The sequence below is a fragment of the Oncorhynchus kisutch genome, linkage group LG19, assembly GCF_002021735.2.
Source record: "Oncorhynchus kisutch isolate 150728-3 linkage group LG19, Okis_V2, whole genome shotgun sequence".
Lineage (NCBI taxonomy): Eukaryota > Metazoa > Chordata > Actinopteri > Salmoniformes > Salmonidae > Oncorhynchus > Oncorhynchus kisutch.
This window is the reverse complement of record NC_034192.2, coordinates 49,046,808-49,074,520: the sequence shown is the minus strand read 5'-3', so window position 1 is coordinate 49,074,520 and position 27,713 is coordinate 49,046,808. Positions and strand designations below refer to the sequence as shown.

The following is a 27,713-nucleotide window of genomic DNA, read 5'->3' as shown; positions in this document are numbered from 1 at the left end:
TCTGAGTTCATCTCAGGATAGCCAGTCAAATGCATTTGCTCACCTTTTATCCAGGAAAATTTCTACCGCAACGAATCCTTCAGAACTAACTTGCTCGGGGTCAGGCTAACTCACAGTGAACACCACTTACCCTGTATGCAATGACTGTGCTGCGAGTTGAGGATCAATGAAATCAGATTCCCTCCCTCTTGCAAAGATTTCGTCATCATCCCCCTTCATTTGAGGAAGACAACTAATTAAATATTTTATAATGACATTTCTAATCTCAGTCATTTAATCGGATTACTTTCCGTCACTTTTGGATAACTTTCCCCTTTAGGAGGCTTTGAGAAGAAGATAAAACGGATCCATCAAACGCACTTAGTGTGTCATCATATTGGTCTCTGACTTGTGGTCAGACTCGCTCAGTTGGAACACATGTTAACTTTTTTCAATGCTGAATTGAATGTCATTGAGAAAACAGAAAGTTGTTATTAATTTTTTGCAAACATCTGAATATTGATGAATTTTAAAGTTATCCAAGAAGTAATCATCTTGTTTTTAAAAGTATCTGTAATCTGATTACAATATTTTGGGTTGTAATATAACCAATAACATTTACCCGTTTTGACATATAATCAGTTACTCCCCAACCCTGTACAGAAGAGAACACGAACATGACTCATGTGGACTGTATGACCAAGCATCTGTAATGATCTGTAGGGCTTTGTAACATTTCCTTTGTCATTTATCTAAATAAAAGAATGTGTGCATTTGTACGAATGTGTGTATACCTGCATGCATGTGTTTGTGCATGCATGCATGTGTTAATCAACAGTCATGAGGACCAGTCAATATGAGTCAAACCTTGCTGGCCATTACAATATACTTTTGCTCTTTTGTTCTGCAGCAGTGTTGCTGGCATGTTTTGCACGCCCACGCTTGCCAAGTGGTGAGCCGGTTCACAGTGGTTTAGCTCGTAGGCGTAGGTTGTGGTGGTCCATCTCTGCACTTTGGACAGACCTCTGAGCTGTTTACTCATTACAGGCCTGTCTTCGCTGCCTGTGTGTGTAGCCACAAGATGCACATCTATGTTATGGCTGTGAGAGACTTTGACAAACAAGCTAATTTTAGCAAACTTGTTAACTTGAGAGTTGTAGGCCCAGCTTCACAGACATTGAATAAAGCTTGGAATGAGCCTTGTTCTCACTTAGTACATGTCTAACATTTACCCTCAACAAGCCGTGATCTAATGTAAGTATGTTTTTTCATGAAGGCATACTTTTACTGACAGTTAGTAAAAGTCCTCTAGGAGCACATCTAAAACATGTTGTTAATGCAGTGTTTAATGCAACATTTGAAAAACTGGTCATGAGGTTCCTATACATACCTGTTCGTTGATGTATATGACATTGGAATGACATGTCTTACACTCAAGATGTGCTTTTCAACTGATATTTGCAGTGTGCTTGTCCTACATATGGAAACATTTATACAGGGAGGCTGTTACAGAAGCACTGAACACTGAAAAGCCCCCCTCAGCTTCAGCTGCTTGGCCAGGATGACATGTCTGCTGAGGGAGTGTGATTGGGTTAATCAGTAACTCTCTGAGACTCACCACGTTGATGTGACCTATTTTCAGACAGTGCTGTTTCTATGACTTACCGGATGTAGAGACAGGCTCCCTGTACAACAAAACTCTTTTCAAAGTGGCAGTCCTTTTTGCGTCCAAAATTGCACCCTATTCAATTATTGTTGGATAGTGTTATAACATACAGGATTTTTGATGTCTTCAATTATTTCTGGCTTGTCGTTCATCTTCAGGTAGAAAAGATTGAAGCACAGAGAGCAGAGTCTTTTCAGATGATCATGGTGATATTGATGATTATGAGGATGAGGATCATAATGATACTGATGATATACTGATGATGATGATGATGATCAAAATGATGATGAACTAACATAGAATATGCTGTGAAAGAACGTCATTTTCTGAAATCAAGTCATTATTGCAAACATTGTTAAAGACACTCATAGTTTATGCTAATATGGGGAGGGGACATTTAATATTTTATTCAACCAACTTTTAACCTAAATCCAAGGACATGGTGACATTTGTTGTTGATTTCACGTTGAATTCACAGTTCGTTGACAGCTCAACCAAATGTAAATCAAAACTACTCGTTGAACTGACCCAGTGGGTGAACCTGAATGTCTTTGTTGAGCCCCAATAAATCCCCCAATAGGTTCCAAAAGTCTTGCTGCTACTCTGCAGAATATGTGAATGATATGCAGTTGTGTTTTGCCTCATAGAAACACACAAGTACAGTCAACATCATGTGGAGCTCTCAACAAAATATAAATCCAGCAAATGATATACAATGGCACATAATTGTTGTTTGTTAGCTGGTCTCAAACTCATGTGAGAATGTCTCTATGATATTTTCCACCCACACTGCACCTGGTGTGAGAGTGAGTCTGTTACAGCAAGAGTAGCCTCTAGAATTCACACCTCTAACACCAAAACCACACTGATGTTCAAGTTTCCAGGCATCATTGTTTGTCTCTGGACATGTTTTGTGTTTGTTGGTTTCATTGCGGATGGCTAAAAGACCACAGTGGAAAATGTCACAGCCCAATCGTTCTGGAAGCCCTCACTCCTTATTCTAGCCAAACACAAATGGAACCTCTTGGTCTTATTCCCCTGAATGTGACCCCCTCACCCTTTTCGCTATATCCACTGATGTAGCTACTTCTACCCGTTATGAATAAGAACTTCACTATAACTCCATATGCTTGCTGTTATTCTCAAACAATAGGATATATTTGACTTCAAGGTATTGGCTGAAGAGTGAGTTTGATTCTCCCCAGTAGTCCACTCTACTGTTAGTTTTGACAATACTGAGTACAGTTTAGGCAAACATAGTCATTTGAGTGCATGCACAAAGTACAATATGCATGAAGAATATGGTTAACTGGATTCACTTGTACCTTTCTTTTCAAGTTTCAATTTATTCAAATTTTGAGGGGTCAAGCCTCTCACTACTTTTCCAGCTGATTGCTAAAACAGAATGCATTTTTGATGATTTAATTGTTTTATGAGATAAAACAGTGAAGGCTAACGAGATGAATAAAATTGGTTGCATAAACCATGACCAATAGACTACAGCATAATGGCAGTATGAATAGATTACAACTGAATGAAAACATCGATGTGGTTCATAATTATAAGATTCATCACATTGACCTACGTTTTGACTGTGAGACTGGTAAGATAATTATGTTCTAAACTGGTGAAACAGCGGCATCTGGTGAAAGACTACATCTGTCACGCCCTGACCTGATCTCTGTTTTCTTTATATTTGGGTTAGGGCGTGACTAGGGTGGGTACGCTAGTTTTTATATTGTCTAGGGGTTTTTGTATGTCAAGGTGTTTGTAGGTCTAGGTGATTTGTATGTCTATGGTGGCCTGATGTGGTTCCCAATCAGAGGCAGCTGTTTATCGTTGTCTCTGATTGGGGATCATATATTAGGTATCCATTTCCCTTTGGTGTTGGTGGGATCTTGTCTATGTGTAGTTGCCTGTCAGCACTCGTTTGTATAGCTTCACGGTTTGTTATTTTGTTCAGTGTTCATTCTTTAAATAAATAAGAATGTACGTTTACAACGCTGCGCCTTGGTCTGATACTTATTACAAACATAACAACATCATCATGTAAAATGTTCCTTCCTGATGCTGTATCAATTGTAATGTCGTTTACAGAAATGTGACCATGTTCATGTTACACCACTCTGTTATGTCTTACAATGTAACATGTGCTTTGAATTATTCCTTACTCCTTGAATAACTAAAAAAACACATCTACTGTCAAGATCAAGTTTCACTACTTTAGACAAATAACAGCTGTTATCATGACAGTGATCATGAAAGTGAGCAGCTACATACTGTACATGTTCTCCTTTTAGCCATTTCTCATGGACTTTCACACCTTTCCCTTTAGTATTATCAAGTGATCAACACTGTACAGTAGAGTATCACTGGTTTGCCGCTGTGAACACAACCACCAGACTTTTGATCCAAGGGTGTGAAGTTCCTCATATCCTTAGAATGGAACAAGGTAAATATTAACAAAAGCAATCAAACAATAAACATGTGAAATGCTTGAGTTCTTTGAGATAAATTCCCCTTGAACCACACCCTGTCTGTCAACACTGTATACTGCAGCCAGTGCCGAGTCACATCCCATTTCTGTAGTGTTGCCTTCCCATTCTGCTTCACAACACGAGGACACCACAGTAAGCTATTAAGCTATTAAGCTAGTAAGCTAATAAGCTATTGGGTTAGCTAGAACAGAGAGTTGTCCCAACAACACCAACATGTCAATTCAATGGTTGGGCCTCCTAGTGGACCTGTGGTTTATTTTGTCCTGCCTACCATTTCACATCTCAGCTTTCAATCTGGACACGGACACAAAGCATGTTCTGAGGAAAAATGGTGATCCAGGAAGCCTGTTTGGATTCTCCCTGGCACTGCACCATCAACTGAATCCTGTCAATAAGAAACTGTGAGTTGACCTCTTATAAGAAATTATTAACAGTGTCCCATACATACTATTATCTGATCTTGCTCAGTTCCTTCCTTTTAGGGAGTTTTTCCTGGCCTCTCTGTTTTCACGTCTGCTTTGCTTGCTCTTTGGGGTCTAGGCCGGATAACTGTAAAGCACTGTGACAACTGCTGATGTAAAAAGGGTTTTATAAAATAACATTGATTGATTGATTGATACAACTCAGACCAGCAGTGACAAAGTTGTTTTTAGTTTGAATATTTTATTGTAGAGCTGCATGTGAGTTTTACATCAATGTACAACACTCTGATTTATTTTTCCTAGATTGCTGGTTGGAGCACCACGCGCCAAGTCATTTACCAAAATTGAAGTTACAGGAGGAATCTACCAGTGTGAGCTCACCACTGATTCTAAGAGCTGTGAGCGTGTCAAGCTTGACAATGATGGTTTGTTTGCTTACACTCACGTGTAATAGGTTTTTGTAAGTTTGATTGCTGTTAAGAAAATATGTGATTTTGTTAATGTGTATTTAACATTAATGTGCGTGAACGCTAACATTTGTGTTTGAAAATGAATGTTCTCCAGAGTTTGTTAAAAGCAAGGATGTCAAAGACCAATGGATGGGTGTACGAGTGACAAGCCAAGGCCCTGGTCAAAGCGTTATGGTATTGTAAATATTGTGTACTTTAATCTTTGAATTGTCATTTGTTGACAATAATAAACTTATATTGTTTTTTGGTTTGTTTGGTTTGTTTTGTAATAAACTTATATTGTTTTTTGTTTTGTTTTTAATTCAAGGAATTTAATTGACTCGGAAAGGACAACATTTCAGGGTTTCAGTGAAGTTAGCAAAAGAGCACATTTTCATTATAAATCAAACCCCTTTGTTTATGACTTAGAAATTCTCTCAGGCGTAAGGAATTCTATCATTCTCCCCACCACAGACCTGCGCACATCGATACCAGGAGTGGAGCACCAATCCTGACACCCCTAACCTCGTATTCGGGCAGTGCTATATCCTGGGGGAAGATCTCCACAAGAGTGATGCCCATAGAATCTGGAGGAGGGTGATCTGTGATGACAGAAAACACATCAAGGATAAGCCTAAGAATCCTGATTGGTTCGGATACTGTCAACAAGGTCATTCTGCCGCCTTCGCTAAGGACAACACATCTCTGCTGTTTGGGGGCCCCGGAGCTTACCAGTGGAAAGGTACATGTTTTGAATTGGGAGATACTTTTAGAATGGGTTTCATCTTGTTAATGTAAAAATATGATGCACTGAATTATGATATGTATCTGATATGTATGTATTCATATACTGTATGTTTGGGACATTCAAACACACTTGCAGTCAGTACACAATGCACTGATATTGGAGTGAGCTGTCGATGTCAATGCAACTGAGATCAGACCTAGTTTTGTCTTGAAAAGCCCCGACAGGTTGAAACATTTCTCTATTATAGATTCTTTCTTTTAATTTTTACCTCGGATTTATGCCTGTTTAAGGACCCTGGTGTCTTAACTTAATTTATTCCCAAGGGTCAATTATTCACATTATTCTCCATCTGCCTGTCACAGGAATTGTGAGAATGGAGTCCCTAGACAACCTTGAAGTGTCAAATGAAGAGCCCTGTGAAACTGGGGATGTGGACAGACTTGACCGTGACCTCATCCCTCTCCTTAACAACAGTTATCTAGGTCAGTTTAGATGGGATAGAGCTTTCTTCATCCTCTATTCAATCACAGTGAAAGGAAAACACAGAAGTGCTTGGTTTTGTGGTAAATTTCATCAATACTTTTGTTCGTTTTTTTATACTGTTGGTGTGCAGTAAGTGATGCTTTACTCTCTTAAAAATGTAAAGAATGGCATGTTTCGTATTGATTCATACTATTTATTTACACATTTTGTGAATCACATCTCCCTTTCCCATAGACTTGGACCCTTGTGCACAATTTATGTTTTAGTAATTTAGCAGACTCTTTTCTTATCCAGAGCGACTTACAGTATCCATTTTCATACTGGTTCCCCGTAGGAATCAAACCCACAACCCAGGTGTTGCAAGCACCATGCTCTAACAACTGAGCAGAACGGGACCCCCTGTTCATCGTGGTAGCACTGCAGTTGCTAACATTGAGTAATTGCTGTCTTTTTTCCAGGGTTCTCTATCGACTCTGGAATGGCCCTCACCAAGAAGGGCCAGCTGACTATAGTGTCTGGGGCACCACGAGGCGGTTTCAGTGGGGAGGTGGCATTTCTGAAGAGAGACCCATTGGCTGAAAGAAGTCTATCTGTGGAAAACATCCTTAAAGGCCCAGGCCTGGCCTCCTCCTTTGGCTACGACATAGCCGTAGTGGACCTCAATGCTGATGGGTACAGATTTCAGCCAGTAGCTTTGTCACAATTATCTCCCCTTCCTCCCGAAATGCGCATTGTTCACTTCCTTTCAATGATTTGAAAGGAAATTACTGGTATACGAAATATGGTGGAAACTCTCACTAGCCTTGCCTCCACCAATTCAATGCTTTAAAGAGATTCTCCGGTACATAGTTCTGAAAGTAGTGGTCCCTAAGTGGTCCCCTGAAAATTGCCTACTAAGTCAAATATCAGCAATGATGTGCACCACATCATTGCTCTCTCTCTCGCTCTGCTGTTTGTGCATCTTGCTAGCTGTCACTCAAATGGTGAGGGGCTGAAGCTCAATGGCTAGAATTGCTAGGGGGCTGTCCCATGTGGGGGAAAATGGTGGGGAAATGGTGCAGCACAGCTTCCAGAAAAACAGTTTCTTTCAAACTAGGGAGTTCGTGGTTAATCGAGGTGATAGTAATTCTGCACATACACTATGCATGTATGAACTACACATGGACACATCCAGCCCAAAGCAGGAGGTTTAAAAAATAAAAAATATTTGCCAGTTCCGAAGCATGTCGTTAAGATTTGTGGGAGCAAGTGACCAAATGCACATTTCAGAAGAGAAGCAATATTATTGTGATGCACGCTTTGTATACAGTAGGTCTTATACAGTAGGCCCAGTTCAGTCAAAAATTTGATTTTTCTGTGTTTCATATACAATATTTTCCTCACTATGAGATTGGAATAATATTGCGAAAATTATGATAATGCCCTTTTAGTGTAAGAACTGTTTGAAAAGACAACCTGACATTTCAGGCTGTTTTCTTGGGATGGAGTTTTGGCCTCACCTGACATCACCAGGGGGTAAATTGGTTGATAGTTTTCAGAATTCCTGCCCCACTCAGACCACACCCAGACAGACAGAGCAAAATTCTTGCTTGAGAAATTGCTCTTTGCTAAGAAGCTATTTTTGTTTCTTTTAACCCATTTTAATTGAAAACAATCACAGTAAGATACTTACAGTTCCTTCAGAAAGTATTCACAACCTTTTACTTTTCCACATTGTGTTGTGTACAAAGGCCTGAATTTAAAATGCTTCCAGACAAACTAAATACAATCTTTGCCCACTTTGAGGATTTTAAAGTGCCACTGACACGACCCGCTACCAAGGACTGTGGGCTCTCCTTCTCCGTGGCCGACCTGAGTAAGACATTTAAATGTGTTAACCCTCGCAAGGCTGTCGGCCCAGGCGGCATCCCTAGCCCCGTCCTCAAAGCATGCGTAGACCAGCTGGCTGGTGTGTTTACGGACATATTCAATCTCTCCCTATCCCAGTTTGCTGTTAAAGAGACTGAAAAATAGCTACACTCTCAAGGCCAACAGACTGTTAAACAGCCATCACTAACACAGTGAGGCTACTGCCTACATACAGACTTGAAATCATTGGCCACTTTAATAAATGGATCACTAGTCACTTTAATAATTCTACTTGAACTATTTTACGATAGGGGGCAGCATTTTCACTTTTGGATGAATAGCGTGCGCAGAGTGAACTGCCTCCTACTCTTTCCCAGATGCTAATATATGCATACTACTATCAGTATTGGATAGAAAACACTCTGAAGTTTCTAAAACAGTTTGAATGATGTCTGTCAGTATAACAGAACTCATATGGCAGGCGAAAACCTGAGAAAAATCCAACCAGGAAGTGGGACATCTGAGGTTTGTAGTTTTTCAAAGCTTGGCCTACCGAATACACATTGAGATATGGATAAAGTTGCACTTCCTACGGCTTCCACTAGATGTCAACCGTCTTTGGAAACTTGAATGAGGATTCTACTGTAAAGGAGGGGCTCATGAGACCTCTTTGAGTCAGTGGTCTGGCAGAGTGCCTTGGTCTCATGACGCGTGCTCCCGACAGAGTTACCTCTGGTTCCAGTGCTTTTCTGAAGACAAAGGAATTCTCCAGTTGGAACATTATTGATGTTTTATGTTAAAAACGTCCTAAAGATTGATTTCATACATGCACCTCATGAAGATGGATTACTGGGCTGAACACTCTAACAACAAGTGGCTATTTGGACATAAATGACAGACTTTATGGAACAAAGCAGTCATTTATTGTCGACCTGGGATTCCTGGGAGTGCCTTCTGATGAAGATCATCGAAGGTAAGTGAATATTTATGGTGTTGTTTCTAACTTTGTTGACTCCAAAATGGCGGATATTCCTCTGGCTCTTTTGGGTTCTGAGCACCGTTCTCAGATTAGGCTTTTTCCGTAAAGTTTTAAAAAAATCTGACACAGCGGTTGCATTAATAAGGAGAAGTCTATCTTTAATTCTGTGAATAACACTTGTATCTTTTATCAATGTTTATTATGAGTATTTCTGCAAAATCACCGGATGTTTTGGAATCAAAACATTACTGTATGTAAGGAGCCAATGTAAATTGAGATTTTTGGATATAAATATGCACATTATTGAACAAAACATACATGTATTGTGTAACATGATGTCCTATGAGTGTCATCTGATGTAGATCATCAAAGGTTAGTGATTAATTGTATCTATATTTCTGCTTTTTGTGACTCCTATTTTCGGCTGGAAAAACGGCTGTGTGATTTTTCGACTTGGCTATGACCTAACATAATCATATGTGGTGCTTTCGCTGTAAAGCATTTTTTAAATCGGACACGGTGCGTAGATTAACTAGATGTTTATCTTTCATTTGCTGTATTGGACTTGTTAATGTGTGAAAGTGACATATTTCCCCAAAAATATTTTTGAATTTTGCACGCTGCCTTATCAGTGGAATGTTGTGCCCTAGAAAGGTTAATAATGTTTACATATCTTGCGTTACTCATCTCATATGTATATACTGTATTTTATACCATCTATTGCATCTTGCCAATGCCGCTCGGCCATTGCTAATCCATATATATCTATATATATATATATATATATATATATATATATATATATATATATATATATATATATATATTGTGGCGTACAGCAGGTCAGCCACCAGGGGGAGACTCTTCGAGGCCTGGTGGCAGACGGAGTCTACATCACGAGGCAAGGCTCCCTCTGCTGAACGTGCCAGGTCTCGACGGGCTCTCCGGCCAGGACTAATTGGGGCTGATTGTGGTTGGTGGGTAATCAAGGGCTCACCAGCTGTACGAGTCCCATAAAGCTGCCAGAAGGGCAGCACACAAGAGAAGGGACGGGGGGGAGAAAGGTAACGTCAGAATAGTTGGAGACGGTGCCCGAGCTAAAAGGATGGAGTTCAGTTTTTGTGCCCAACAGGATGCAGCAAGACCAGGAGCCCAGAAGACGGTGTCCCGGAGAGGGTCTCATGGGGGTGACCTATCCTTTTCTTTTGATTTATTATTTAAATAAACACCCTTGAAACCGAGATAATTCTTGACCAAACCCCCTGGTCTGCCAATATATATGTATATATATATGCATGTGTAGATGCATTTTTAAACAAAAAAAAACTTAACTTGGGGGGCTGCGGGCCGCCAGTTGGGGTACCCTGCTGTAAAGGCTTCGTTCCTTTCACTCTGTCATTTAGGTTAGTATTGTTGTAACGGCGTTCTTCGTTTGTTGAGAGAGAGTCGGACCGAAATGCAGCGTGGTGGTTACTCATGTCTTTAATGAAGAAAAAGATGACGATACATGAAATAACTAATAAATACAAAAACAACAAACGGAACGTGAAACCTAATTACAGCCTATCTGGTGAAACTACACAGAGACAGGAACAATCACCCACGAAAGACAAAGCGAACTCAGGCTACCTAAATACGGTTCCCAATCAGAGGCAACGAGAAGCACCTGACTGCTGATTGAGAACCGCCTCAGGCAGCCAAGCCTATACAACACCCCTAATCAGCCGCGATCCCAAATACTACAAACCCCAATACGAAACACAACACACAAACCCATGTCACACCCTGGCCTGAACAAATAATTAAAGAAAACACAAAATACTAAGACCAAGGCGTGACAGAACCCCCCCCCCAAGGTGCGGACTCCCGGACGCACCTCAAAACCATAGGGAGGGTCCGGGTGGGCGTCTGTCCATGGTGGCGGCTCCGGCTCGGGACGTGGACCCCACTCCATAAATGTCATAGTTCCTCCCCTTCGCGTCCTGGGATAATCCACCCTCGCCGCCGACCATGGCCTAATAGTCCTCACCCAGAACCCCACAGAACTGAGGAGCAGCTCGTGACTGAGGGGCATCTCGGGACTGAGGGACAGCTCGGGACTGAGGGACAGCTCGGGACTGAGGGGCAGCTCGGGACTGAGGGGCAGCTCGGGACTGCGGGGCAGCCCGGAACTGAGGGGCAGCTCGGGACTGAGGGGCAACTCGGGACTGAGGGGCAGCTCGGGACTGAGGCAGCTCGGGACTGAGGGGCAGCTCGGGACTGAGGGGCAGCCCGGAACTGAGGGGCAGCCCGGAACTGAGGGGAAGCCCAGTACTGAGAGGAAGCCCAGTACTGAGATGAAGCTCAGGTAGGTAGTAGGCTCCGGTAGATCCTGGCTGGCTGGCGGATCTGGAAGATTCAGGTTGACTAGCAGATCTGGAAGATTCTGGTTGACTAGCAGATCTGGAAGATTCTGGTTGACTAGCAGATCTGGAAGATTCTGGTTGACAGGCTGATCTGGAAGAATCTGGTTGACTGGCAGATCTAGAAGATCATGGCTGACTGGCGGATCTAGCTGCTCTATGCAGACTGACAGCTCTGACTGCTCCATGCAGGCTGACAGCTCCTTGCAGACTGGCAGCTCTGGCTGCTTCATGCAGACTGACAGCTCTGACTGCTCCATGCAGGCTGACAGCACCCTGCAGACTGGCAGCTCCTTGCAGACTGGCAGCTCCTTGCAGACTGACAGCTCCTTGCAGACTGACAGCTCCTTGCAGACTGACAGCTCCCTGCAGACTGACAGCTCCCTGCAGACTGACAGCTCTGACTGCTCCATGCAGGCTGACAGCTCCTTGCAGACTGACAGCTCCTTGCAGACTGGCAGCTCCTTGCAGACTGGCAGCTCCGACTGCTCCATGCAGGCTGACAGCTCCTTGCAGACTGACAGCTCCTTGCAGACTGGCAGCTCCTTGCAGACTGGCAGCTCCTTGCAGACTGACAGCTCTGACTGCTCCATGCAGGCTGACAGCTCCTTGCAGACTGGCAGCTCTTTGCAGACTGACAGCTCTGACTGCTCCATGCAGGCTGACAGCTCCTTGCAGACTGGCAGCTCCTTGCAGACTGGCAGCTCCTTGCAGACTGACAGCTCCTTGCAGACTGACAGCTCTGACTGCTTCATGCAGACTGACAGCTCTGACTGCTCCATGCAGGCTGACAGCTCCTTGCAGACTGGCAGCTCCTTGCAGACTGACAGCTCCTTGCAGACTGACAGCTCCCTGCAGACTGGCAGCTCCTTGCAGACTGACAGCTCTGACTGCTCCATGCAGGCTGGAGGCTCCGGCAGCGCTGTAGAGAAGAAAGGCTCTGATAGCGCTGAACAGGCGGGAGACTCCGACAGCGCAGGAGAGGAGGAAAACGCTGGCTGCGCTGAACAGACAGGAGACTCCGACAGCGCAGGAGGGAAGGAAGGCTCTGGCTGTGCTGAACAGGCGGGAGACTCCGACAGAGCAGGAGAGGCGAGGCGCACTGTAGGCCTGATGCGTGGTGCGGGCACTGGTGATACTGGAGCGAGGACACGCACAGGAAGCCTGGTGCGGGGAGCTGCCACCGGAGGACTGGACTGTGGAGGTGGCACAGGATGTGCAAGGCTAGGGATGTGCACAGGAGGCCTGGTGCGTGAGGCTGGCACCAACTTCACCAGCCGACTAACACGCACCTCAGGACGAGTATGGAGCGCTAACTCAGGTGCCATCAAATCCCCGACACGATCCGTCGGACGAATATGGTATCTATAGCACCAAGCTAGCAACTCCCTCATTACTCTCCACTCCACTTTCCCCATTAACTCCTTCACAGTCTCTGCTTCGCTCACCTCTAACACCGGCTCTGGTTCTGGTCTCCTCCTTGGCTCCTCACGATAAACAAGGAGAGTTGGCTCAGGTCCATCTCCTGACTCAGCAACTCTCCCCTGAGCCCCCCCCCCCCCCCAATACATTTTTTGGGGTGACTCTCGGGTTTCGCTCTGCGCCGCCGTGTCTGTTTCTCCAACTCCATTCGCCTATAGCCTTCTTCGCACTGCTCCAGCGAATCCCATGCGGGCTCCTGCACTCTCTCTGGGTCGGCCGCCCACCTGTCGATTTCTTCCCACGTCGTATACTCCATGCCATTGCTGTCCATAACGTCCTCCTTTCGCTTTTCCTGCGGTCGCTGCCTGTAACCACGCCGCTCGGTCCGTGTGTGGTGGGTGATTCTGTATCAGCGTTCTTCGTTTGTTGAGAGAGAGTCGGACCGAAATGCAGCGTGGTGGTTACTCATGTCTTTAATGAAGAAAAAGATGACGATACATGAAATAACTAATAAATACAAAAACAACAAACGGAACGTGAAACCTAATTACAGCCTATCTGGTGAAACTACACAGAGACAGGAACAATCACCCACGAAAGACAAAGCGAACTCAGGCTACCTAAATACGGTTCCCAATCAGAGGCAACGAGAAGCACCTGACTGCTGATTGAGAACCGCCTCAGGCAGCCAAGCCTATACAACACCCCTAATCAGCCGCGATCCCAAATACTACAAACCCCAATACGAAACACAACACACAAACCCATGTCACACCCTGGCCTGAACAAATAATTAAAGAAAACACAAAATACTAAGACCAAGGCGTGACAATTGTGGAGTAACTACAATGTTGTTTCATCCTCAGATTTCTCCTATCACAGACATTAAACTCTGGAACTGTTTTAAAGTCACCCTTGGCCTTATGGTGAAGTCCCTGAGCGGTTTCATTCTTCTCCGGCAACTGAGTTAGGAAGGACGCCTGTGTCTTTGTAGTGACTGGTTGTATTGATACACCATCCAAAGTGTAATTAATAACTTCACTAGGTTCAAATGGCTATTCAATATCAGTTTTTTTTACCAATAGGTGCCCTTTGTGAGCCATTGGAAAACCTCCCTGTCTTTGTGGTTGAATTTGTGTTTGAAATTCACTGCTCGACTGAGGGACCTTAGAGATAATTGTATGTGTGGGGTTATCTAGCTGTCATTCAAAAATTATGTTAAACCCTATTATGTGACTTGTTAAGCAAATGTATAACAAAGTGGTTGAATACTTTTGACTCAAGACATTTCAGCTTTTCATTTAAAAAATATATAATTCCACTTTGACATTATGGGTTATTGTGTGGAGGTCAGTGACAATTTAAAAAAAATCTAAATTGAATCAAATCAAATTATTGGTCACATACACATGGTTAGCAGATGTTATTGTGCGTGTAGCGAAATGCTTGTGCTTCTAGTTCCTACAGTACAGCAATATCTAACAAGTAATCTAACAGTTCCACAACAATACACACAATCTAAGTAAGGAATGGAATAAGAATATATAAATAAATATATTTATCTACTTTTTTGGAGGGGCATAATAAACTGTAAAAACACCAGGAAATCAGTTCCAAGTGATTTTAATTTCCCAAGTATTCCCACGCATAATTGAGAGACAAATGAAAGCAATTTTTGAAATGATTATGTTTTAGTCAAATGTTATACAGTATCTGTTTGGGCTTCTTGCAGTCTACAAACTTTTTGTAATTACCAAATAAAATACAATTTTATTGGTCACATACACATGGTTAGCAGATGTTATTGCAAGTGTAACGAAATGCTTGTGCTTCTAGTTCCGACAGTGCATCAATATCTAACAAGTTATGTTTAACAATTCCACAACAAATACCTAATACACACAATTCCACAACAAATACCTAATACACACAATTCTAAGTAAGGAATGGAATAAGAATATATACATATACATATATGGATGAGCAATGTGAGAGCGGCATAGGCTAAGATGCAATAGATAGTATAGAATACAGTATATACATTTGAGATGAGTAATGCAAGATATGTAAACATTATTAAAGTGACTAGTGTTCCATTTATTAAAGTGGCAGATGATTACAGGTCTGTATGTAGGCAGCAGCTTCACTGTGCTAGTGATGTTTACATTTTAGTAAACACTCTTAACCAGAGCAACATACATTAGGGTTAAGTGCCTTGCTCAAGGGCATATCTACAGATTTTTCACCTAGTCGGCTTGGGGATTCAAACCAGTGACCTTTCGATTACTGGCCCAATGCTCTTAACCACTGTTCCAGCCCCCGGACCATCCGTCAAGAAAAAATCGGCCCGAGGCTGAACCTAGTTGATGATCCCTGTTGTACTGAATAAAAATCTTCAAAAACGTGCATCCTGTTTGCAAGAAGGCACTAAATTAAAACTGTTTACTTCTATGTCTAAATTAAAGAAATGACTTCTAAATTAAAGAAATTACTTCTATGTCCTGGACACAAAGTCTTATGTTTAGGGCAAATAAAACATCACTGAGTACCACTCTTCATATTTTCAAGCATGGTGTGGCTGCATCATGTTTTAAATTTGTCAGTTAAGAACAAATTATTATTTACAATGACGGCCTACATGTTATGGGTAGGCTGTCATCGGCAATGACTAGTGAGTTTATAAGGATAAAAATCAACAGAATAGAGCTATGCACAGGCAAAATCCAGGAGGAAAACCTGGTTCGGTCTGCTTTCCAACAGACACTGGGAGACAAATTCTCCTTTCAGCAGGACAATAACCTAAACATAAGGTCAAATATACACTGAAGTTGCTTACCAAGATGACATTGAACGTTCTTGAGTTGCCTAGTTACAGTTTGACATAAATCGGCTTGAAAATCCATGGAACAATATGAGAATGGATGTTAGCAGTGATCATCAACCAACTTGACAGAGCTTGAAGAATTTTTAAAAAGGATGTTCAAATATTGTACAGTTCAGGTGTGCAAAGCTCTTAGAGACTTACCCAGAAAGATTCACAGCTGTAATTCCTGCCAAAGGTGCATCTACAAAGTATTGACTCAGGGGTGTGAATACGTATGTAAATTATGGAGTATTGTGAGTAGATGGGTGAGAAAAATATTTAATCAATAAGACAGCAAAATGTGGAATAAGTCAAGGGGTATGAATACTTGACAATATCAATGATTTGATATTGACATAAAAACATCTGCATTGGACCTTTAATGTGGGAGGACCATGTGGGAGGACCTTTAATGTGGGAGTACCTTTAATGTATTGTATGTTATTCTGTTGGTCGGGTATTTTGGGGATTCCAGGTGGGATGACCTTGCTGTGGGGGCACCCGAGTTTTTCTTAAAAGAAGGGGTGGTCGGAGGGGCAGTGTACATCTACATTAACAACAGGGGAAGACAGTGGGAAAAGATTGAGCCTGTTCGTCTGGATGGGAACAAAGACTCCATGTTCGGTCTCGCAGTTGAGAACATTGGAGATGTCAATCAGGACGGTTTCTTCATTACTTTAACTTAAACCTTTCTCTCTGCTTTGGGAACATCTTAGCGACCCATCTCCCTCATAAATTCAGACCGTAACTTTATTTTTTACTTGACAGATATTGCTGTGGGGGCTCCCTATGATGGTGTAGGTCGAGTGTACCTTTACTATGGTTCCTCAGGTGGAATCCACAAAAAGACAGCACAGGTGGGAGCCTTTACATTAAACTGGAACACCTGCATCTGAGTGATGACCACCCCAATCTCTCAAGAAAGTTTGAAGAATGTTGAACACAAACTACATTTTGTCACAAACAGTATCTCTTGTCATTATAGATTATAACAGCAGAATCGTATAATATAAGACAATTTGGATTTTCTCTGACTGGTAAAATAGACATGGATGGCAATCATTACCCTGACTTGGCTGTTGGATCCCTCTCAGATTCCATATTTGTCTACAGGTAACTTTGCCTTGATGACATCATATCAGTGTTCCTCAATCTTAGTCCTGAGATAACACACAGGATTCATAATATATCCTTTAGTTTCAACACACCTGATTCAAGTATATTCTACTCATCATCAAGTTTTGAACTTGGTGGTGTCCACTGGTCATTTTGATTAACTTGGATTTGCTTACAGGGCAAGGCCAGTAGTCAATATCAGAGAGGACTTACGAATCACCCCGAGTACAATCAATATGGCGGCAGAGCACTGTGACAAACACAAATGGTAAGACTTTCAAGAAACAACATATAAACAAATATCAATACACTGCCGTAATGAAACCCAACATATTATTGTCTACATTTGCATAGTACATTCAAGGCACGGGCATGCTTTACCTACACAGCACAGCCGCCATCCTACAACCCCAGACTGAGTAAGTTCCTTACCTTCAGCCTCCTAAATGACCATGCCCTGGTACTGCTGAGATTGAGGCTGTCCTAATATGGACACTGTACTCTTGACGCTTTATGTACACTGTGCTTCCGGAACTTATGCAATGCATTCTCTTCCTCTAGCTGTCAACTATGCCTTCGAGGCTGACGCTGAGACGAGGAAACAGAGGCGTTCCTCCAGGATGCAGTTTCTGTTTCAGTCCCAGGGAGTCCTGGAGCTAGCAGGGCAGGGCAAAGAGAAGTGCACTGAGACCCAACTCAAGCTATTGGTAGTGACTCTGCATTTTTCCACCTCGTCACAACTGTGGTTCATGTAGAAATCAAAGTGTGTCTTCCTCCAAATAGACTAGGGTCAAGGGACAGCCATGGGTCATTAGACAACAACACACTTTGTTTATAAAGCCACTATTTCCTCGATCATGAAAATACAGTACCATTTCTCTCCATCTGTTCAAGGGTGATATCAAGGACAGACTGCACAGCATCCCCATCTCTGTCTCTGTGTCCTTACTGAATGACAGTAAGACAGAAAGCAAGAGTCCCCTGCCTGCACTTACTCCAATACTCAGCCTCTATGAGCAGAGTACAGCCACCTCAGAGGTAAACGTGTGTGTGTGTGTGCCTATGTGTGTGTGTGCTGATGTGTGTGTGCTGATGTGTGTGTGTGTGTGTGTGTGTGTGTGTGTGTGTGTGTGTGTGTGTGTGTGTGTGTGTGTGTGTGTGTGTGTGTGTGTGTGCCTATGTGTGTGTGTGCTGATGTGTGTGTGTGCGTGTGCGTGTGCGTGTGCGTGTGCGCGTGCGCGTGCATGCATGCGTGCGTGTGTGTGTGTGTGTGTGTGTGTGTGTGTGTGTGTGTGTGTGTGTGTGTGTGTGTGTGTGTGTGTGTGTGTGTGTGTGTGTGTGTGTGTGTGTGTGTGTGTGTGTGGAGGTGTGTGAGAGAGAGGAGGTATAAGCCTAGTAGTTATGAAACAGTTATTGTGAGTCTTAAGAACTAAATTCAACTTTTTCAGGTTATCTTCATAAATAAAGGTTGTGGGAGTGATAACATTTGCCAAAGTAACTTGGAGCTACAGTACAGGTTCTGTTCCAGACCAAAACTACTGGGTCAAGATGTATTCACCCCACTGCCCAGGTAGAAACTAAATGTGTGATTAGAATGTTACCCAGAAGTCCCTCTTGACTACATTCAACTTATTATGTATTCGGTTACATGAACCCTGTAATGCAGCGGTGGCTGGTGGGTAGAGATATAGGAGGACACGCTCTTTGTAAAGACTGGGTTAGAATATATGGAAAGATATCAAACAAAGTGTTTCCATGTGTTTGATACCTTTCCATTCCAGTCATTGCAATAAGCATGTCCTCCTATCTCTGCCAACCAGCCTCCTCTGCTCAATATGGCTGTTGTCAATGTAGTGCTTTGGTAATGATAAGGCTCATGTCTTTCTAGTGAAAGAGGTATTCCAGTAATCTCTGCTGGAGATGAGGACATAGCTTTGGAGGTCAATGTGACCAATAGGGAGGGTGATGATGCCCATCAGAGTCACCTGATCATCAAACTCCCTGACTCTCTTTCATTCTCATCATTATACTTCAACCACATTTCAGTAAGTCACTGGCCTTCCATACATTTTTGGTAAAATCATTGTACAGTATACTGGCCTTAGGAGTTAAAATAATGTTAATTAGCCACGATTCTATTCAGGATAATGTAAAATCAATGAAAATATGACCACCCATCTTCTTGATTTCTGAAATTAAACATCACCAATACCGTAATTGTTCCAGGGTAATAAATAGGTACATTATATACACAAAAGTATGTGGACACCACTTCAAATGACTGGATTTGGCTATTTCAGCCACACCCGTTGCTTACAGGTCCAATTTCTGCCCTGCTAGAACTGCCCCTGTCAACCGTAAGTGTTGTTATTGTGAAGTGGAAACGTCTAGGAGCAACAACAGCTCGGCCGCGAAGCGATAGGCCACACAAGCTGTCAGAACGGGAAATCGTCTGTCGTCTCTTGCAACACTCACTACCAAGTTCAAAACTTCCTCTGGAAGCATCGTCAGCATAATAACTGATTGTCGGCAGTTTCATGAAATCGGTTTCAATAGCCAAACAGCTGCGCACAAGCCTAAGATCACCATGAATTTGGAGCACTGGAAATGTATTCTCTGGAGAGATGAATCACGCTTCACCATCTGGTAGTTCGATGGACGGAATCTGGGTTTGGCAGATGCCAAAAGAATGTTACCTGCCAACTGTAAAGTTTGGTGAAAGACTAATGGTCTTCGGCTGTTTTTCATGGTTCGGGCTAGACCCCTTAGTTCCAGTGAAGGGAAATCTTAACGCCACAGCATACAATGACATTCTAGATGATTCTGTGCTTCTAACTTTGTGGCAACAGTTTGGGGAAGCAGTTTCGGGAAGCACACATAAATGGTTTGTCGGGGTCCGTGTGGAAGAACTTGACTGGCCTGCAAAGATCCCTGACCTCAACCCCATCGAACACCTTTGGGATGAATTGGAATGCCGACTGTGAGCCAGGCCTAATCGCCCAACATCAGTGCCCGACCTCATTAATTTTCTTGTGGCTGAATGGAGCAAGTCTCCACAGCAATGTTCCAGTATCTAGTGGAAAGCCTTCCCAGAAGAGTGGGCTGTTATAGCAGCAAAGTTTTGACCAAGTCCATATTAATGCCCATGATATTGGAATAAGATGTTCGACAAGCAGGGGTCCACATACTTTTGGTCATGTAGTGTATATTTTTACATCACTGCCTATAGTTTCATTAAATTATCAGCTGCTATCATATGACTCAAAAGTCTGGCTCCCTGATTGGATATGTTGACCCTACAGGAAGTACTAGTGAAGTGCAACCCCAATGACAATGGTACACTGACAGACTGTGAACTGGGAAACCCATTCAAAAGAGATGCTGAAGTGAGTAGTCATGTTGTGTATGTCTAAGACATTTATTTTTTCTATGATACCACAATTGAATAGTTGTCTATTGTAAGTAAGAGACATTTGTGTCCCTTAGGTTACCTTCTATGTAATATTGTCCACTTCCCGCATCTCTCTGAGCACAACTGATGTAAATATTACCTTGCAGCTTGAAACGTAAGTATAACAGTGCACATAAATGTTTGTTAGAGGACCCATTAGCTCTGGGTAATAAAGGTAACATTTGAGTGTGTCTCTTTTGTATGCTCTACACCAGTCACACACAGATTATTCTAACAGAGTAGTCTTTTGGTTGCAGGACAAGTGTGCAGAAGATACAAGCAAGTGAAGCAAAGGCCAAAGTAGTTTTTGAGCTGCACCTACAAGTATTTGGGTGGGTGTACAGACATGGTATTTGCTCTGCTGTTGCTGCTCCTGTATTTGTTCTGCTGTTGCTTCTTGGGTTGGCAGGGTAGCCTAGTGGTTAGAGCATTGGACTAGTAACCGGAAGGTTGCAAGTTCAAACCCCTGAGCTGACAAGGTACAAATCTGTCCCTCTGCCCCTGAACAGGCAGTTTCCTAGGCCGTCATTGAAAATAAGAATTTGTTCTTAATTGACTTGCCTGGTTAAATAAAGGTAAAATAAATTTGTAAAAAAAATAAAACCCCACCCTTTTAGCTAACATATCTGAAGAGCTCCTCTCATGAAAATATAGGTTGTGTCACAAATGACAACCTATTCAAAATATTTAGTGCACTATTTTTGACCAGAGCACTATGGGACCTTATCAAAAGTAGTGCATTACATAGGGAATAGTGCCATTTTGGACGCAAACCTTAATGTGAAGGAATTAAGGTTTATGAGATATGTTTGTTCTCAGACTGGCCAGGCCCTCCCAGGTCAGCTTTGGAGGAGCTGTAAAGGGAGAGAGCGCCATGAAATCAGAGGATGATATTGGAACCCTTGTGGAGTATGAATTCAGGGTGAGCTCATTGATTTGTGGTTCAAAATGCTATTGTTCCCTGGTGATTATCGAAATTCCATATGCCTTTGTACACTGCTCTGCACTGGGCGTATAAAATGTTCCCCCGAAATATGCTTATTAAATACATCTATTTGTCAATCTATTTGTCAACTTTAACAGATATGGAATTTGGGCAGGCCACTGAAATCCTTTGCCAATGCGTCGCTGAATATCTACTGGCCCAAGGAGAACGCAGTGGGGAAATGGCTGCTGTACCTGGTGCAGATCCACAGTGAAGGCATACAGAACGTTCCCTGCTCTCCGCTAAAGGAGATCAGTCCTGTCCAACATATAAAGGTAAATTCTTCTGAGCATCAATTCTGAGGTAATATCGATAGGTTACTGGATCTTGAGTGAATCTCTTTCACAATTGCTCTTTTTTGCAAGTGGTGTAGTAACCAATGATTTATATGCATTATCATTCACACAATTGGCGTAAATTGCCTATTTTGTCTGTTTGTAAGATGTAGTTAATGCAAATCTTCCTAATTATGATATTTAACTCTAGGGCTCTCGTGATAATTCAAGAAAAAGACGAGATGCTCATCAGGAAGCGTTCTCATCTGAGGATGGATTCTCCTTCCTGTCAAAGAAAAGAAAATACAAAACTCTGGTAAGAGAACATTCATTTGAAGCAACTGTGAGCGGACCAAGTAATTGGACGTCACTCTAAAGCGGGAAGGTGGAATAAACGAGTCAGGAGTAGGTTTTCTTGATTGAACACAGTTCTCTATTGAGGGCATTTGGTCAACACAAACACTCCAACATAATCAATGAAAATCTTCCAAGGAAAAGCATACATCTTCTTCTCCAGATGAAACAGGAACACAATAGGATTATCTTTAAACTACAACAAAAAGTCACGGGATTGTCACCGTCTTAGTGGTTCTTCCTGGCTAGCTCCTCTCTCTCGGTGGCCATCTTCCAGAGATAGTTTTCCCCTCTCTCTGCTGATTCCATTCTCTCTCTTATAGGGGAAGGAGAGTATGTCATTAGTACCGTCAGCTGTGCTTAATTGCCTCTGGTTACCTTGTCTCCCATGCCTTGTTGGGCTACTATCCATGAGCCCAGCCTGCCCTCTGGTGGTCCTTCCACACAACTATCATGTGTTTAACCCACTCGAGTCAATTGACGCACCTGTGTGTCAATCTAAGTTGCATAACAAAGAAAATCCCCATCAAAATCCAACAATTTAAGAGATAGAGATATCTGTTTTTTGCATAGGATACGTCTCAATCCACCGCATCTGCCAGTGTCACACTTCTGCATCTGCGGTGAAAGGTGGCAAAGTTAGAGCGGTGTTTGTCAGACCATGAGACATCCTGAAAATCGGTATTCTCATAAAAACGTATGTAGCATCCAAACGGTTTGACATACAAACTCTTATGGAAAGGGGAGAATCTCACAAACCTGATGGTGTTCTCCGTTTTGCTCTACGACCCCCACAAGTGTCAGGAGACTCGTCTGAAGTTGGTTCAGCCGATCAACCAACTTCTGTCTATAGCTGCCAAACAGTTTGGGCTACACACTAATATGATCAATCTATGGACCGCTGAGGCTCTCGTGAACACAATGGAGTTCTCCCTTTTGCTCTGCGACCAACACAAGTGTCACTGAACTTTCTGAAGATAACCGGTACCGGTTTAAAAAACACATTTAAGTATAAAGGCATAGCCACAGGAAGTAGGGGTGCTGAGGGTGCTGCAGCACCCCCTGACAAATCAGAAGAAAAAAATATATATATACTGTATATATGTATTATTATTTGTATTTTTTTACAAAAGTAGTGCACTGGGCCTTTACTGGTCTTTTATTAACGGACCGGTATAGACATCTGTAGCTCTGTAGCATCTCCACTTTGGTATATAAAAAAAAGGTAGTTGTATACCTAAGAACAGTGTCTTGCAGGATTAAATAGATTGAATTGAAAGAGTTGTTTCCCTGTCCCTTTCTCTGTGATTGTCATTCTAATGAAATCCAGAAAGAACAAAAACCTAGTCTCAAACATTTACGTCAAAAGATGCAAAGTTATGGGAAAAGATCCAAAACATCCACATCAGATGTAATATTTTGATTGATCAAATAACATGGAAAACAACCACTTTTTGTTTCAGTGTTAATTAACCATCCTTACAAACCACTTAATGTAAATGTACATTACAGTGTTGTACATACTGTAGGTTGGTCATCTACTAGGTTTGTACCTGTAGACTTTCCATCACCATGAAGAAAAACAATTTACAATACAGTAATTGAGTACATTGAAACATCAAGTGGTTTGTGATGTGGCTCAGGTGGTAGAGCATGGTGTTTGTAATGCTAGAGTTGTGGGTTTGAATCCCAAGGGTGACCAGTGTGAAAATGTATGCACTCACTACTGTAAGTTGCTCTAGCTAAGAGTGTCTAGTAAAAGGATTGAATAGACCATTTCAGTTTCCACATAGAAAAAAGTTGCATTTGCAAAGTATTTCAATGAACTGGAAAACGTGTATCAAGCAAGTTTTTTTTATTTTCCACAAGTATTATCAGATGAACTGTTTTGTACAGATAATTATCAGACTCAAGTTACTCAAATACATTTAGTTTCCATTTTTTCACAAAAGTAGTACACTGGGCCTTTACTAGTCCTGTATTAGCAGACCAATAGGATTACCGAACCAATATAGAAGTTTGTTGGGCAGGCAACAACAACAAAAATTATGAAAAATCACAGCACCCCCACCCCCAAACTACTATGTAGAAAGGTAGCTTCTTGCCTGCCCAAAAAAAGGTGTAGAATGTGTACAAATATATATTTCCAGATGTTTTAAACATTTCCTAGATTTAGGACAAACAGTTCAAAACATTGCTTCTTGTGATTTCTTTTTTAACTGTCCTTTTTTCCATTTATGAATGTGTTTTTTAATGCGCTTCTATGGTGCTTAGTAGTAAATATTTTATCAAATAAAAAAATCTGAATACTAAAGGGGTCCATAGTATGACCATTTTAAAACAATACCATATGTCAGTTTTGGCCAAGTCATTGCTGAGTGGAGAGACTTTAATTTTTGAACCCCGCTCACTTTCTTGCAGACATGCTCAGACGAGTTGAAATGTGTAGAGATACGGTGCCCTCTGCTGGGTTTGGACAGTACTGCAGTGGTGTTTCTTCAAGCTCGCCTTTGGAACAGTACTTTCCTTGAGGTGCCTATTTCCCTTATGTTTGTTACTACAGGTTCTTCATGTACATAACACCTAATTCTGTTGCATAGACATTGTGTCATCCAGTTTCAGTGCAGTTTCTTTGTTCTCTGCGTATCCCATCATAGGACTACAGTTCATTAAACTACCTGGACATTGTGCTGGATGCCACTCTCAGCTTGACAGACTCTGCAGAGAATATTGGGCTTAGGAAGACTGAGAAATCTGGAACTCAGGTACAAACATGCTTATGCTTGTTTATTTAGAAATATAATGATGGCCTATGTGTTCAAATAGCTAAATGATCCATAGTATGACCATCTTAAAACAATTCCACACGTCAGCTTAGAAATATAATGATGGCCTATGTGTTTAAGTTAAGAAGTTTACATTTACTATTTTTCCCTGCCACTGAAGGATACATGATCTATCTTCAGAGGACTACATTATTGTTCTTTAGAGTTGAAATAGTTTTCAACTATTATTATTTACTTTCTGGTTGTTTTGTAGCATACTTTTTCATACATATCTGTATGGAATTGCCTTCCATACTTAGTGACTAATCCTGTAATCTAAATTGATGTTGTTTTTTGGTTTGGTTGAAATTGGTCTACTAATCTGGAATCACAGATCAATGTAGCTGATGTAATTACCACTGCCCATTTAACCACACACACCCTCTCACACTGTGCAGCAGACATACACTCTCACCAGTCTCTTTTCAAGAATGTCATGTGTTCATCGACTCAGCTAAATACTGTAAAGTACCTTCAGTTTGATGGCTTGATGGTGTTTGTTGTCTCAGCTAAATACTGTAAAGTACCTTCATTTTGATGGCATGATGGAGTGTTTGCTGTCTCAACTAAATACTGTAAAGCACCTTCAGTTTGATGGTGTGTTTGCAGGTGAGGCTGACAGTGTTCCCTGAGAGGAAGGCTGCCATCTGGGCTAAGGTCGCCTGGTGGGTCATCTTCCTCTCTGTAATGGTAGGACTGCTACTTCTGGCTCTGCTCGGCTTTCTGCTGTGGAAGGTAACACAATGTGTAATACACACTGTGGAAGGTTGGTGGGAGGAGCTATAGAGGGACGGGCTCATTGTAACGGCTTAAATGGAACGCAAACACTTCAAAAATGGAAACCACATGTTTGACTCTCTCCATTTATTCCGTTATTCCGTTACAATGAGCCCTTCCTCCTATAGCTCCTCCCACCAGCCTCCTCTGGTGGAATCCAAATATTGATATGAATATTGAAACTTCTGTGAGAATCTTTATTTTGAGTGTGTGTGCTTACCCCGGCTACAAATAAGATTGTCAATTTGATCCTATTGTAGTGCATCAAGTACCCTGTGGCTAAGAAGTACTACGTCATGCATAAGAACACAGAGGAACGTCACCCCATTAGAGGAGACTCATCTTTGGGTCCAACTGCATAGGCACAGAGAATTGTACACACTTCAATGATATAATTAATTGAACAGAATAGTGAAAAGCTCATTTTAAGATTGTGTATGTACACAAATGTTTACAAGTTTAGCACCTCTTGTAAAACGTCTTAAACGTACATAAAATGTCATGGATTTCAGTTGTTGTTTTTAAATTACGTGCTTGTTTTAATGGTTGTATTGATGTCATACTGTACCTGTGAATCTGTCTGACTGCCATGTGGATATTAATACAAATGTGAGCTTGAACATTAGATCCACTGGTAGCAATAATACAGTTACCAGAAGAGACTTGAATTCTGAAAACAGTAAAAATGAATTTACAGGCACAACATTTTCTTGATAGTTTAATGAAACGGAGTAGTCTATTTCCCAAAATTGTTACATCTTAAAGTTGTACTGACTATCCTTTTACAGTAATGGAATGTGGTATCTTATATGGGAGTGTTGATATGAGGTCATAGTGGTTCCAATAACGGACTAGAAACCAAATGTTTTTTGAATAAAAACAAATCACCATCCAGTGACCACTCATTAATTTGAATTGTGCACTTTGATAGTCAAAAGCATCTATCATTGTTTATTTTAATAATGATGCTTCATTAATAATCAGTCAAAATCCATATTTAGACCTGGCGTACATAACCACTCCCACACAGACTTATTATCCTAACATACAAGGTTAAGAACCTTAGGAAACATACTGGGCTCCCAAGTGGCACAGTGGTCTAAGACACTGCAGCTCAGAGCAAGAGGCAGCACTGCAGTACCTGGATTGAATCCAGGCTGCATCACATCTGGCCGCGATTGGGCGGCGCACAATTAGCCCAGTGTTGTCCGGGTTTGGCCGGGGTAAGCCGCCATTGTAAAATAAGAATTTGTTCTTAACTGACTTGCCTAGTTAAATAAAAAAGAAGTACAATTCCCTCAAACAAGGGATGCTGCAATTGGTCATTCAACAACAACAAGGGATGCTGCAATTGGTCATTCAACAACAACAAGGGATGCTGCAATTGGTCATTCAACAACAACAAGGGATGCTGCAATTGGTCATTCAACAACAACAAGGGATGCTGCAATTGGTCATTCAACAACAACAAGGGATGCTGCAATTGGTCATTCAACAACAACAAGGGATGCTGCAATTGGTCATTCAACAACAACAAGGGATGCTGCAATTGGTCATTCAACAACAACAAGGGATGCTGCAATTGGTCATTCAACAACAACAAGGGATGCTGCAATTGGTCATTCAACAACAACAAGGGATGCTGCAATTGGTCATTCAACAACAACAAGGGATGCTGCAATTGGTCATTCAACAACAACAAAAATGTGCTTGAATGTTCTCAATACATTCTTATTATATTAACCATCTTTCCTTTTTTATCACACTTCTCTCTCCTCTCTTTTTATACACTTTCATTACCTTTCCCTTTTCTTCAACCTCTCATCTCTTTTTAAATCAAGTCGATCTGTCTCTTTTGAATCAAGTCGATCTGTCTCTACTTTGTAGAGCTTTTTATTGTATTAAGTTATGATTTAATACTTGTTGTTTGCTCTATGCTTGGTGGAGACTTAAATTTCCTTGGCTACTTTTTTTCATCTTTAACCAGTCTTTTGTCATCGTCATATCAGTTTTATTGAAGTTCCCAGTCATAAACATTCACTTTCTCCCTTGCTGTAAATGATATGAGACATTCAGAAAATAATTGTCTGAGAGCTACATTTAATTTGACTTTAATATAGGGTTAAGACGCTCACCACACCTCCATTTTCACTCTTATCAATCACTCTCAC

The 27,713-nt window shown here is 41.8% G+C and overlaps 1 protein-coding gene across 1 annotated transcript; it reads left to right on the top strand.

Annotated features, from left to right (window-relative positions):
• The first annotated feature begins 4,231 nt into the window (after window positions 1-4,231).
• LOC109887862 (integrin alpha-6) lies at window positions 4,232-26,436 on the top strand. Its single transcript, XM_031797248.1, has 25 exons — window positions 4,232-4,544; window positions 4,869-4,990; window positions 5,130-5,209; window positions 5,489-5,756; window positions 6,125-6,244; window positions 6,704-6,917; window positions 16,235-16,434; window positions 16,528-16,616; window positions 16,745-16,872; window positions 17,054-17,143; window positions 17,230-17,294; window positions 17,437-17,582; window positions 17,770-17,913; window positions 18,324-18,445; window positions 18,764-18,920; window positions 20,178-20,261; window positions 20,362-20,441; window positions 20,584-20,658; window positions 21,146-21,248; window positions 21,410-21,586; window positions 21,798-21,902; window positions 24,362-24,472; window positions 24,598-24,705; window positions 25,375-25,500; window positions 25,803-26,436. The coding sequence occupies exons 1-25, from the start codon at window positions 4,357-4,359 to the stop codon at window positions 25,902-25,904; spliced, it is 3,204 nt and encodes a 1,067-aa protein (XP_031653108.1). The 5' UTR covers window positions 4,232-4,356; the 3' UTR covers window positions 25,905-26,436.
• Window positions 26,437-27,713: the final 1,277 nt, after the last annotated feature.

What these genes read in the sequence shown, in the direction of transcription:
- LOC109887862 (XM_031797248.1), top strand. Translation starts at nt 4,357, where the DNA reads ATGTCAATTCAATGGTTGGGCCTCCTAGTGGACCTGTGGTTTATTTTG. An exon ending in CTGAGAAATCTGGAACTCAG is followed by an intron (nt 24,706 to 25,374) that starts GTACAAACATGC and finishes GTGTGTTTGCAG; the next exon opens with GTGAGGCTGACAGTGTTCCC. An exon ending in TCGGCTTTCTGCTGTGGAAG is followed by an intron (nt 25,501 to 25,802) that starts GTAACACAATGT and finishes ATCCTATTGTAG; the next exon opens with TGCATCAAGTACCCTGTGGC.